The sequence below is a fragment of the Colossoma macropomum genome, unplaced genomic scaffold, assembly GCF_904425465.1.
Source record: "Colossoma macropomum unplaced genomic scaffold, Colossoma_macropomum, whole genome shotgun sequence".
Taxonomy (NCBI): domain Eukaryota; kingdom Metazoa; phylum Chordata; class Actinopteri; order Characiformes; family Serrasalmidae; genus Colossoma; species Colossoma macropomum.
Genome location: NW_023494796.1, coordinates 8,012,450 through 8,027,309, shown reverse-complemented (window position 1 = coordinate 8,027,309; position 14,860 = coordinate 8,012,450). Strand labels below are relative to the sequence as shown.

Below are 14,860 nucleotides of genomic sequence, written 5' to 3'. Positions count from 1 at the left end.
TAAGTGGGCCTATACATGTCTGCCCTGCTGAATGCAGGATGTAAGCTATCTCTGAATCGAAGTGATTCTCTGGAGTTAAAGGAATACACCAGCGTTTTTCAACCTGCTTATGTGTTATACAGTGGATTAATGCACTCTTTACCTGAACTTGAACTTTCTTTACCTGAAAGTCTTTCTTTCAAAATAAGCCAATTACTTTGAGCCAACATAATTTACTTAAATTGGCTAAACTTAATTTATTTCACTTCCAACTCAACTTATTTAAGGTCATTGAACGGGTGGATTTACTGGTGTTGATTTACCTTTTAAACCTAGTTTAAAAATGTGGTAATGCCAACATTAACAAAGCTAGGCAATTGACCTAAATGCAGAAAGTAATCACATGCCTGAGGGAAGACTAGAAGGAAAGACAACACTGAGATGGTAGGTAAAACAAGGGGAAATATAACTCCAATAGATGGAGACAGAAGCCAATCTGAATACAAGAAATCATTAAAAAAGTTCCCCATACTCAAAATAGTTCAGATGTATTGGATATACCTTATTTTAAGTACAACAGACTTGGTTATGCATCTTGTGATGCCAGGCTACTGGGTAGAAATCCAATGATCCACAGATCATTTGCTGTTAATGCTATTTCTTTCAGTACAAGTTAAAAATGGGTCAGTTCAAATAATATCAGCTTGATTTGTTGTCTTAACATGTATAAGAGCCAGCTCTACGTTTTCAAGTGCATACTGAGGAAAGAATAACTCACTTCTAAGAAAAGCCAATGGGCAGTTGCTTCAGGGAGTGAGGGCATAAAACAGATTAGGTCAAAAAAAAATGCTGGAGAGTTGATGAGGGGAGGAGTTCTAAGATTTTGAATTTGTTTTCTGTGAACGCTGTCACTGTATTATGGCCAATCAAAATCATTACACTTTCTGCCAAGCTCCTCCTTATTTTCTCAGGGCCTTCAAACACTGCTTAGCAACAGTTGCTATCCATCAGTGCCTCAAAAAGTTTAAAAATTAAGTTAAAGTAGTATTTCGTCACCTACTTGAGAAGGTTCACTGTGAACTTGCAAAGCATCATGTATAATAATTAAGAAACCAACGCACTTTAGGCTGTATTTTGTCTTATTAACTGCATGAGTGGCCTAGTTTTCCCGTTAGCTGGGTTTATTAGAGACAGACTGTTATAATGTATGTTTTATGTATGCATTTAAAGTGAGGACCGAGATGCAAGAGAGAAAAAGAGACCAGCAGAGAGAGAGAGAAGAGAGAGAGGTTCATTAAATAACAGCAGATGCTAAGTGCAAGTAGAACTATTTTGCTGTGTACACTAAGTGTAAATAGCATGATTTGACTATTTACACTTAGTGTTCACAGTAACTTCATGCTATGTAATTTACCTAATTACATGCAAATTATTATATTTATTGATACTATTTAAGCAGTGTTAGGTTATATTTCACTAATGAAATCATTCTGCTGTTCTTCCAAACTGTACTTCAGGTCATTTCTCCCAACCACTCTCTATCTCTCTGTCTCTCTCTCTCTCATGTTTACTCCCCTGTTTGGTTTGTTACTGCTGTTGCTTACATCAACACTTGCTCATCTCTCTATATGTTAAATATGTCAGATCCAGTCCATAAGCAGTATCTTCAAGTCTTCCATAAACAGTAATAGCAATTTCTGGAAGAATGGAGGGATGGGACAGGAACAAATAGTAGAAAAAAAATGTCTGTCAGAGAAATGGGCCTCCTAATAACCACCTGCAAGACCTGGTAGACTAACACGACTGTCCCCATCAGATAAACAGCACTTAAAGCTTTTATCTGTGAGAGAGAGGAGAAAATCAAGCTCCACTCTGGATTCAGATCTGAAAACATCCACAGGTGTTTCTGTCCATCCTCCCACTGTGAGACAACAACTCAGCACTATGAGCCTGAAAGGATGTGTAGCTGACAAGAAGCTACATAAACAGACAAAAGCAATAACATTTGAACAAGAGTTCTTTATAGAACCATTTCATGCTTTAAATGGTTCTTTGCATGGTGAAAAGGTTCTTTAGATTGATGGAGAATGTGTTGTATATGGTTCTATATAGAACCTTTTTGAAAATGGTTCTATATAGCACCAAAAAAGGTTCTTTTACTGTTATGATGTCAAGCTTGTGACAATAGAAGAATCCTTTTTGGTGCTATATAGAACCATTTAGAACCATGCACAACACATTCTCTATCAATACGGAGAACCATTTCGACATGCAGAGAAACATTAAGCATGCAAAAGGTTCTTATAGAACTCTAAATAGAACCGTTCTCTTTACCAAAGAACTGTTGAAGAACCATCCTTTTGAAGAGTGTAGTTACGGCGCTGGCTGTGAGACAGAGAGAGAGGGAGTGAAAGAAAGGACAGAGGAGAGATGAGCATGTATAGCTCTGCTTTAAGGAGATGATCAGAGGAAGGGATTTGAGGATTTCTGGTCACCTCTCTGTTACCTAGAAGAGCTCCGAACAACAAGCCTGTTCACGTGGTGTGAGCTCTGAACGCAGTCATGCAGCACAGCAGCGCTCAGTCAGCTGACGTGTTTCATTGTGGAAAGATTACAGTAAACACAACAGAACAGACTCTTAATCCAGAATAGACACTGAATAATTGTAGTAACACACTCATTTGCATATGCCATTAGCATTTCATTACTGACAAACACTGACAAAGCTCAATAAGATAAAATACACCAGTTATTTCAGTTATCATTAATAATAATAAACAAATAAACGGTTCTTCCGCCAAGCAAAATCACTCAATGTGTTGAGTCGTTTAGTGAACTCATATACTTTCTTATGTGGTTTCTGGCACTGTATGACATACTGTGATCTATAAACATGGACAAAATTCAGACCTCAAGATGCTACTGCTGCTTCCATTTTTATAGATTATAGTAGTGGTCTGCAGTAATTCAGGCATGCAGTTTGCACAGTGCCAAATAGCAAACGTAGCCGTCTATTACTTGTTAGCCTCGTAGCTGTAAAACTAAAAAAAACAAACTTTAGACAGCAAACATGTCTTGGCTGATCAGCTACATTTGGAATAAGAGGAAATAGTGAAAATTAGTCTAATGATTTACAGGACTGTGTGTGAGAAACCTTTCATTTCTTTTCATTTCCAGTCAAAACAGCCATAAAGTACAAGATAATCATTTTTCAGCAGATATTTCTGAGGAGATTAGACATAAGATAATGCTCTTGCATAAGGAAGAGGAAAGTCAAAGGAAAATAAACTCCAAAAAATAATCCAAACAACCACCTGGAAGACCTGGTAGACACCAACACTGTCCCCACCAGATAAACAGCACTTAAAGCTTTCATCTTTGAGAGAGAGGAGAAAATCAAACTCCACTCTTGATTCAGATCTGAAAACATCCACAGGTGTTTCTGTCCATCCTTCCACTGTGAGAAGGCAACTCAGCACTATGGGTCTGAAAGGATGTGTAGCTGACAAGAAGCTCTTACTGAGAAAATAGAGGAAATAGACAAAAGAACAATCGAAGACAAAGAAGCTGCTGGTGTTTTCAGAACAATGCACTGACCACCCCAGAGTCCAGACTTCAGTATCACTGAATGGGTTTGGGATTACTTGGATTGTGCAAAGTGCAACCAACTTGTAAGACTGAACTTTGGAGGTGTGGAAAAATATCCTTGCAAGTGTTTGAAAAACTCAACACATTAAATACTGAAAAAATAATACTACATGTAGTTGTTGAGGCTTCTGTGTAGTTTTTATTAAATGTGTTGTCTGTTTTTTTCCACATATTGAAAAATGAACAACCTTTATGGCCGTTATGACTGAACTTAAATAACTGAAGGGTGGTCTCTGACTTTTACACAGTTTGTAAGCCAAACAGCTCCTGTTGGTTCATTTTTGGGTGTTGATAGTAAGACTAATGATGATAATAGTACTGCTGATGTTAACAATCCTAATACAGATACTGATAATAATGTGCTGCTAGTATCACCGACATCAGTTATGAAAGTACTAACAAAGACTTGAAATTGACCACTGATACTGTAAATGCCTTCTGTGACAGTGATAAGTGTGTGACTGATAATGGTAATGATGCTGGCGGCAGGGAGACAGATGGGATGGATGTCGCAGGCCAGATTTAGTGAAACCTGAGAACATAATAAGGCCATGAGTCATGATCTGTAGGGATTTCTCCCCCTGCTCCCCTCTCTCTCTTTATCTTTCTCTCTCTCTCTCTCCCTCTGCCTTGGGGCACCACGCTGTCTCTGTCTTGCCCCTTTGGGATGTGTGTGATAGGGCCCAGCATGCGTTATCCCCATCAGGAAGCAATTTGCTGCACCGCAGCGTTGTGTATTGTATTGTATATTATAGCCACACATGCTGCGGTAAACACTAATTACATGGATGGCCTCTTATTAGACTCACTGGGACCCATTTCAGTGCAGCATCACACAAAACCACTTACTTACGGAGCCATTTTTCATCAAGACATCAATGCCCATTATGAGCCCTGAGGAAACGCCCAAATACCCAGAAGCTTAAAGGAACAGTTTGGTGAAAACTCACATTTTGTACATTTTAACCCCCTTATCCCAAATGTATTAGATCAGCCAAGGCATGTTGGCTTCTTTAGTTTTACACTGGAGCTATGAAGCTTGTGTGGCTAACAATATCCTTGTTTTTCAGGACATGTGCTGTTTGTGGACCTATAAACGGTCCAGCCAGGCTTTCATAATTGCCTAAAATGTGTGCTAGTGTGTGTTGGGCTGGTACGAGTGGATCAGACACAGCGGCGCTGCTGGAGTATTAAAAATTATTCAATTATATTAGTTATTTATATTATAAATTATTCAGTTTGTCATGCTAACAATCACTGTTTTACAGTTGAATGCATGCATGTATTAGAGGTTACTTTATACAGTGCTGTCTGGCTTTCTTTCTGATCATGAGACTCATGTATAAACTGTAGAGAGGTGCAGCTTAAATAAAGAACTTCTAAGGCCTGTCTACATGAAATGTTTTTCTCAATATTATGCACTAAAAAAAAGTGATCTCATTTAATTCAATTTACTCGATTCAAACAGGTAATTTTCTCAAGAATGACTAAAATACATCAATGTTTCATTTGTTACATCAGTACAGTTTTGTCTTTCAGTTCACTTTTGGCAATAATTTTGTTAATGTAATGTTTTATTCATGTGGAAATGATGGATAGATGTTGTTATGTACAGAAAAAAACAATGCATCACTTTTTTATGTAATTTTAATATAGTAACTCTATTTTATTTAGCTTTGTGTTTTAGCAATGTGCCCCCCCAATAATTTTTTGTGTCCCCTCTTGCTTTTTTGTCAGGAATTATAATTAAGCTACATTCAAAACAAGTCAAAGGAACATATCAGACTGACAATGACAAATTTCTGCAGTTCTATTGCGACCCCACCTGTTCCCCCAAAAAAACAAAGTGGCAAATGTTGAGAAAACTCACAGCAAAATCAGGCATTTTAGTTCTCAACAATCACTAAAACAGCCACAAGACCCTGGTGGGACTGTTAAGTATACAGCAAACTGCATGCATAAACAAGAGCACTGAATTGTACCTGATGCTTCCAGCTAATTCAGTTGCAGAGTTGACGTCTTATTTACGCAGTAATGCTGCTCACTCTGTAGTATGTTAAATTAGACAAATGCTCCTTAATACTCTACTTAACCATTGACCTCTCTGTGTGTTTGTGAAGCTAAATGGAGGAGCGGGACCGCAGCCGCTCTCCGTCACGTAGGACCAGCAGAGTGGAGCAGGTGGTAGGGACGCTGGCTACGTCGCTCCAGAGACTCCACCAGCAGGTACGTGTGTAAACATTGGCAGGAACATTGCATGCTAGGCCTGGGTGATATCTAAAAACATTAAGCATGATATTTTCTTGTTAAAAAAACAGGATCATCAATTATATCATAAGGAGACCGCCCTTATTACATTTCAACTTTCAGCATCAGGAGAAAAAATATATATTTAACAGAAAGTTTAAATACAAAAACAAATATTTTTTCAGTATTTAGTTTGTCCACTCTTTGCCTTTACTGCAGCTTCCATTTTTCCACACCTCCAAAGTTCAGTCTTAGAAGTTGGTTGCATTGTCTGCTTCTCACGATTTAAGTAATCCTAGAAACATTCAGTGATGTTGAGGTCTGGACTCTGGGGTGGTCAGTCAATCATTCTGAGAGCACCAGCAGCTTCTTTGATTACTCGTCAGACAACAATATGTTTTCACTGGGCAACCATGCATTTCAGATGAGCTTGAGCCCAGAGAAGTTGGCAGTGTTTCTGGATGCTGTTGACAAATTACTTCCACTGTGCAGTACAGTCTTAACCTGCATTTGTGGATGCAACAACAGAGGGTGTTTATTGTTTATTGACAACGGTTTGTCAAAGTATTCCCAAGCCCATGTGTGATATTCATCACAGAAACATGCTGGTTTTTAATGCAATGCCATCTGAGGGATCAAAGGTCATGGGCATTCAGTTGTGGTTTTTCTGCATTTTCCTTTATGCACAGAGTTTTCAGATAAACATTATTTTTAAACTGTTGCATTTCTTTCTTTTTGGGAAAATGTTCCAGGCATCAATTTGAAATGAATGTATATTTATAAAAAAGCAATAGTTGATAAGGTACTGCATTAAATACAATGTCTTTGTGCTGTTTTTATTCAAATACAGGTTAAAGTTGATTTATAATTCACTGCTTTCTGTTTTGGTATTTTACCTACTGTCCCAGTTTTTGGAGTTGGGTTTGTAGATCACATTGCTTTAAAACTTGCTAAAATTTCAGGTCAATTGGCTATCATGCTAGCTAGCTAGCACGCTTTCTACACAAACTACACACTAAATAATTGCTTCAAGTTGTTTTTAAGCATTCTATTTACTGCAGGTTGCAGTTCAGTTCTGTTCTTCAGACTGAATGTTTTGTGTAGGTCGACTTTCACCCCAGAAACTTGAAACTTGACTCGGACATGCAGGAAGGGACTTAGGGACACCTCTGGGATATTTGAATCCATATCAAAATAGCAAAAATGATTAAAATGTCCATTCCACCCCCCAACAACCCCCCCCCTCACTCTTTCTCTCTCTTTCTGTTCTCCAGAGAGCGACAGTTTGAAGATGGACGTGCAGCTGACACCAGTCCTCAGGAACAGAGAAGCTGTCCAATTAGAGTGACCACTCAGATTCCATTCGACTCCACCCTCAACTCCCACGGCTTCACTGTGTCCACACACACTCCACCCCAAGTTCAGGAGGTCACTGCAGGTACAAACACACACACAAACACACACACACACATACACACACACACACACACACACACACACACACACATACACACACACACACACACACACACTCTCTCTCTCTCTCTCTCTTCCAGGGTCAGGACAATAGATAGTCATGAGAATCCCCATTATGAAGTCATCAGAATCCCCATTATGAAGTCATCAGAATTACTATTATGATGTCATTGCTGCTGACATTCATTGATATATGAGCTTGTATGAGTCTTTGGCCATTAGATGGCTATTAGGCAGTATGGAGTTAATGGGAAAAGCCTTGTTGAATTTGTGAAGCAAAGTGGTGATTAAGCTGGTCAGCAAGGAACCTGACCCTAACAGCAACAGCAATCAATAATACAGCCACAGTACACGTTTTCATTCAGCTGAGTCTGTTTTCCTCATAGCGCATAAAAACAACCTGAACTGCATTCAGAATTGGAGCAGTGCACTCAATAATGTCTTCTGCTTTGTATTAGTGTAATATAATATTATTACTATTAGGAAACAACATAATTTTTACCTTTTTTTTGTGACTGTATTTCATCATTTTATGTTAGGCTTGGACAATAATGCAGACACTTCTGTTTTTCTTATTTAATATACTTTGTATATTTATATTTTTAAATATTGAAATTGATAGGGAAAAAGTATTCAGACACTATTCAGATGTCTATGTTAAGAATTATCTTGCAGCATTGTAGTTTAATTTTGGCCCATTCCTCTGGTCAATCTGTCTTTAATTCACCCAAGTTGTGAGGGTCCCTTTGATTAACTCGCAGTTTCAAAATCCTCTATAAATCTTTTTGAGATTTAAGTCAGGAGACTGGCTGGACCATGCAGGCACCTTCACCTTCTTTTTAGAAAACAGAGTTATTTTGGCTGAATGTTTGGAGTCATTATCTTGTTAAAACATCCATCTTCATCTCTAAAATGTCCCAGTACAGAGCTCCACTCATGTTTCATGCTTTCATTATGTGTAATGCTCCCATACTGTTTACAGAGAAGCAGCCCACATCATGATGCTCCCACCTTCATACTTTACTGTGGGTGTTCTTGGAATCATACATACAACCCTTCTTTCTCCAAACATGCAAAGCTAAATATTTTAAATTAAAACACAAAAAATCATCAGAAAATGTGTGTTACGGTGGTGACAATTCTTAATGGTACCCACTGACTGACTTTGAAACACGTTTACTTCAAAACAATGAGATCTAACTGATCACCATGTGGCCATGAGGGACAGGGATGCAGCCTCACTTCCTGCTCTAAAATACAGGGGTGTGGCTAAAATAAGGCTTCACCCATGGACTAAAACTCTAAACATTAATGGTTTTGGTACTGATATTAAAACATGGGATAACATTTTAATAAAGATTTTTTTTTTACAACCCCACTTTCCAAAATAGTTGGGACGCTGTGCAGAATGTACATAAAAAATACAGTGCAATGATATGCAAATAATGTGAACCATATATTAAAGGAAAATACTACAAAGACAACATGTTGAAACTGAAGAATGTTATTGTTTTTTTGAAAATATATGCCCATTTTGAATTTGATGCCAACGGCATGTTCCGAAAAAGTTGTGACTGGGGCATGTTTACCACTGTGTTTCATCACCTCTTCTTGGTGAGAGGAGACCGACTGCTGTAGTTTTGTGAAAGTGAAATGTTTTCCCTTTCTTGTTGATATAGGACTTTCAGCTGCTCAACAGTTCTTTGATGTTGATTTGTCGGACCACAGGACACTTTTCCACTTCCCCTCAGTCCATTTTAAATGAGCTCAGGCCCAGAGAAGGTGGTAGTGTTTCTGGATCCTGTTTATATATGGTTTCTTCTATGTGTTTTAGAGTTTTAACTAGCATTTGTGGATGCAGCGACGAACTGTTTTCACAGACAGTGGAAATGGGCCTGTATTTTAGAATAAAGACAATGTCACTTTAAAAGGACTTAAGAAAATAACTGAAATACATGCAAAAAAATGTAAGTAATATTTTTAGAAGTGTAAATTTAGGGCTTAGGGTTTGGGATGGACATCTCCTCACAAAAAGTACCCTATAAATGATGATTTTGTATATATTTAACTTATTACTATTTCAATAAAAGTCTTGGGTTTAAATACATCAGAACATAATCCTGGTAAATATCTAAGGTCTGAATACTTATATAGTTTTGTTTAGAATGGTCTAAATATTTTTAATATAGTAGAATGGTCTAAATATTTTTAATATAGTGTCTGAATAGTAGACATTTTAGTTTAAAAATCTTTGTTTATGCTTACAAATACATACATTTCTGTTCATATTTATAGTATAAAGTCAGTAGACCTATGTTTGTAAATTTGAAGTGGATATGTGCACTGGACGTGTCTGAATACTTATTTCCCTCACTGTAGTACTTGCTCTCAATTTTAAGGAAATAAATGCATTAGACCTGAAATCTAGTAGTACCAAGTTTGTTTCAATAAGTGAAAACAAACATAAAGACCTCAAAAGGTCTAGGGAATGTTGGAATTTGAAGGATAAAAGTATTCATGCCGTGGGTGAACATTAGACATGAATTATGATATGTGAAAACAACTGAAATACTAAAAAAATGTACACCAAATAAAAGTAGTATTTATTTATAGAAACAGTAACAAATGGTAGCTGTGTGTGGTTTAGTTGGCTGTAGAGTAAGTAAGACAACAGGAAGTCATGGCGTGTGTCCATCTGTTCCCCAGCACCTACCCACATCACCAAGGCAACCATGCTGGGCAACCATAGAGCCAAATTCATTCCGTTCCCATGAGTGATGATGTAATTGATATAACTGAGTAAATCAGACGTGGGGCATACGCCCAGACTACTCACATATTAGGCGCTGAAAGAATTAGCCTCTAATGATATGACTGTTTGTGTGTGCTGAAGGGGGTCCTGCAGACGGCAAACTTTTACCTGGTGACCAGCTTGTCAAAATCAACAACGTTGCTGTCGACGACCTGTCCGCTGACCAGGCTGCTGACATCATCAGGTATGTGTGGTCATGTATGGATGTGAGCTTTTGTTCAAACTATTGTTTGGAATCATTTGTCATATCAGTCATTTCTGTTATATATGCACCATAATAACTAAATAAAACGGTGTAGATGTAAATATGATAAACGTTACAATACATTTGAACTGAATGAATGTAATGGAATCAAGATGTCATATTCAATATTTCACCTATTTTTGAAGCAACAAGAAATTAAATTACATATCATAATTATCTGTTAATGAATCTCTATAAGTTCTCTGCCTTGGGATTTGATCAGAATGTTTTGCAAACATTTGAATTGCAGTGTATATATACAAAATTCCAAAACTGTTGTTAGAATGTGATGCAAATAAAAACAGCAAGCAGTGATTTAGAAATCTATTATGGTCTGTATTTGAACTAAAACAGTACAAAGACATGACACTCAATGTTTTACATTATCAACATGTACTGTTTTTTGGAAATGTATGCTTATCATGAAATTGATGCCTGCATGTTCACAAAAAGTTGTGACAGGGCAGTTTAAGACTAGAAACACTGTGAAATGTTCAAAACATTTTAAACAGGTGATGCAGTCATGCTTGGGCATAAAAGGAGCATCCAGGAAAGGTCTTGTCCTTTATGGGGCAGTTGTGGGCTGGAGGTTCGGGAACCAGCCTTGTGACCAGAAGGTTGGCGGTTCAGTCCCCTGAGCTGATAGGACATGACTAAAGTGCCCTTGAGCAAGGCACTTAACCCCCAGCTGCTACCCAGGTGCCGTGGATAGGGCTGCCCACCACTCCGGGCAAGTGTGCTCACTGCCCCCTAGTGTGCGTGTTCACTTGTGCCCCACAGATGGGTCAAATACAGAGGTCTACAGAGGATTTCATTTTCCCTAAAACCCACTTGTGCAGTTTTACGAAGATTCTGACATCCATCAATGTTTTCTTATTTGGAATTTGTTCTTAGGTAAGAACCAAATCTACACACACTCCAGAGCACTAAGGTTTTAAGAAAGATTTAAGAAAACAAAATTAGCATTTTACAAGGATTTTAGGTGTTTCAGACTCTATGGTGCATAATATCATCAAAAGATTCATGGAATCTGGAGAAATTTGTGTGGGTGAAGGGCAAGGATGAAAACCACAACTGAAAGCTTGTAGCCTTCAACCCACAGATGCACTGCATTAAAACCTTCTCTGGGCTTGAGCTCATCTGAAATGGACAGCTGCACAGTGGAAACACATATTTTGGTCTGAGGTGTGAACAGTTCAGGTTGTTTATGGAAATAATGGATGTTGTGTTCACTGAGCCAAATAAGAAAAAGACTATCTAGATTGTTAGCAGCATAAAGTTTAAAAGCCAGCATCTGTCATTGAATGAGCCAGATGTATAGGTGCCCATGGCATGGTAACTTTCACATCTGTGAAGGCACCATTAAAGCTGAAAGATATATCCACGTTTCGGAGCAACATATGCAGCCTTCTAGACAACATCTTTTTCAGTATTCAGTATTTCAATATTATAACACCAAGCCACAGTCTGCATGTGTTACACCAGCATGGCTATGTGGGTGGTGGACTGACCTGCCCCCTATGGTTGCATTGTTAAGGACTTGTATAAAGGAAGAATGGCAAAACATTCCACTTTCAAAACTGGACGAGTTTGTGTCTTCAGTCCTAAAAGGATTATTATGTGCTGTTAAAAGGAAAGGTGGTGTAACACAGCGGTAAACATGCTTCTGTCACAACTTTTTTGGAACGTGTTGCAGGCATCAGATTTGGAATGAGAGTATATTTTTACAAAAAACAATGACATTCATGAGATTAAATATTAGGTTTTTATACTGTTTTGTAATACAGAATTTACAAAGCACTGTTTTCTGCTTTTCTTAGCATTTCACACACATTTTCTGAATTAACATTCATTTCCCATTGATTGCATTCAGGCAGTTTCTGTTTATATCACTTTCTCTTGCTCTCTCTTCCATGTCCAGGGAGTGTCAGGACACAATAACCATGACAGTCCTCAGAATAACAGTGGTGAGTGTGTTTACACAAAGTTACACACTTAATAGCTTTTGAGATGTGAAAGTGGATGTGCAGAAGAACTTAGTGGAGATGAGTTAGATAGTAAGCCTAGGGCTTCATTCCAATCCACACCAGCATACTTCCCTCCTGCTGATGGGGCACTTTTTATGAGTACAGGATACTTGATGATCTGCAAGAGAGGCAGAGTGAAAATAGAAGTTACTTTAGATTTTGATGAGGGGAACGTTTTCAGTAGATTGTAGCTGTATTAAAAACACACCTATGGTGGCTAGTAATGTGTTCACATTTGTTGTACCTAACATAAATGTGATTGTTGTACAAACACACGCTTTGTGCTCCAGGCAGATATCATGCCTATATAAAAAGCTGCCTCTATTGCATGGTGTACATTTAGGGACATCCACACACTACAGTGTCAGGTTTTAGACTGAAAATCAACTTGCGTCTTAGGAAAACATGAGCAAAAACGTGTCTCAGCTCTCGTTCATCAGGCAACGGCTTCAGGTAAATGGCTTTAGAGAAGTAGGCATAGAGCTAAGCTAAGCAGCCACAAACTCTCAAACATGAACGTTTGTGTGACTTTCGCAGTTTTGTTCAGTCTTACTAGATTACTTATGGTTTTGTGTCCAAATTGAAGATGACAATAAACTACAAGCATACATTTTACTGAACTGTGCTTTAGTAGGCTCTTTTATTGACAAAGATTAAGACTCGACTCACACCTTATGACTGTGTTTTCTTCTACATCTGCCTCAGTGTAAGGGACCATTGGAAAATTACAGGATGAAACAATAAAGCAATAGAAAAAAATACCCCCCAAATCCGGTTACCATGGTTATTTTCCACACGATTACCTGCATAAAGGGGACAAGTGATATATTGTGCAGCGCTACTGTTTAGCTCATGCTAATATCATTCAGTATTGGCAACATTTTGGCTGAAGGTATTCCATGAAGGTATGTGTGTTTTTGGTTGTAATGTAGGGGCCAAAGTCGTCCTTCATAACCCCAGAGAAAAGAGCCAAGCTGAAATCCAACCCGGTTAAGGTGCACTTCGCCGAGGAGGTGGTTGTCAACGGTCACTCACAGGTTAGACGCTTCACTTCACTTTGGTCTTTGCGACTGTGTGTGTCCATACATACTTATAAAACTCTCTGCAAACGTTTGGGCACCCGGTCAGATTACATGATTTTTTTGATTGAAGTGAAAATAAGCTATGGCACATTTATACAGTAGATTGTTTTTCCAGTATGTTAAACTCATTACTCATTGTTACATTACATAATAAGCATTTTTTCCATAAATATCTTAATTAAATTAGTTAATATTAAAAAAGCACATATAGTCAAATGCAAAAGTTTGAACATGCCTGATCAAATTATGTCTTGTTGATTTCCTAAGTGAAAATAAGTTAACACACCCTCTACAAAAAAACTCTCAAATGCCATTTTCTGCCAATTTCAGTGCACAATTTCTATTCATTTGTTTCACAGATTGGGAAAAATAATATTTAAATACAAAATATAAAATGTGCCATAACTTTTGCAGAGACCTCATTTTATGTTTTAGGTTTATTTTTTCCAATACGTTAAATTCAGCAAATAAACAGTAATTTTGCACTAAAATGCACCGAAGTATTTTCTCTGTAGAGGATGTGTACGTTTCACTGTTTTACTGATTTTCACTTAAAAAATCAACAAAACATGTCATTTGACTAGAGGCAGCCAAACTTTTACATACCACTGTAACCTAAAAATAGAACAGAAAGTAGGTCTAAGCTGCAGTGAACCTTGTCAATGAAAAATGCAGGAGAAAATCATAATGTGGGCTATAGAAATAAAAATGGAGATGCATTCAGATGCATCGAGAATTGTTTTAGAATCACATTTTTTTAATCAAATTCAAATCAGACCATGAGGGACCTCGAGATTCCCAGCTTTTACAATCATATGCATTAAAAACAATGAAATATTAACTTGCTAATAGCTGCCAGTGGTTGTCTGGTATATAAATAACTTCAGTGAGGAAACTTTAGGGCCTCTAAGCCTTCAGAGGAGACCTAATAACTTCTAGAAACAAACATGTCTGGAAAACATTATATGTCTGTAATTTTTAGTTTATTTCTATTTAACAATACAATGGTTATTGTATTTAAACTCTCTAAACTCTTTCCCATGAAATCTTGGTAGACACAGCCAAGCTAGCTCTCCCATTGGTCTTCAGGAGCTGAACAGAAGGCCTTACATGTTAGATTACTATCAAAGTAATTATGCAGTGATGGCGGAATCAACCAATCATCTTTTTGTTTTTAATGGGTGGGACCAATTTTGTGAGAGAAAACATCACTCCAGGCCTTCTAGACATTCTAGATACATTACTGACTGTGTATACGAAAAATAGCCAGGTTTCAGTCAGTTGTTAGAAATGGAAAACAGGAGTGGCAACTCTAAGCTAAGGTTCTATGTTAAAGCTACACTAT

At 37.7% G+C, this 14,860-nt stretch overlaps 1 protein-coding gene across 1 annotated transcript in view; it reads left to right on the top strand.

Annotated features, from left to right (window-relative positions):
- The window catches only part of LOC118817068 (FERM and PDZ domain-containing protein 1), a 52,796-nt gene that overhangs the window by 19,069 nt on the left and 18,867 nt on the right, over positions 1-14,860 (top strand). The window contains 6 exon segments of the mRNA XM_036583743.1: positions 5,748-5,814; positions 5,816-5,853; positions 7,149-7,312; positions 10,244-10,346; positions 12,328-12,373; positions 13,366-13,470. Of these exon segments, the coding sequence (XP_036439636.1) occupies positions 5,752-5,814; positions 5,816-5,853; positions 7,149-7,312; positions 10,244-10,346; positions 12,328-12,373; positions 13,366-13,470 (519 nt within the window). The 5' untranslated portion in view covers positions 5,748-5,751.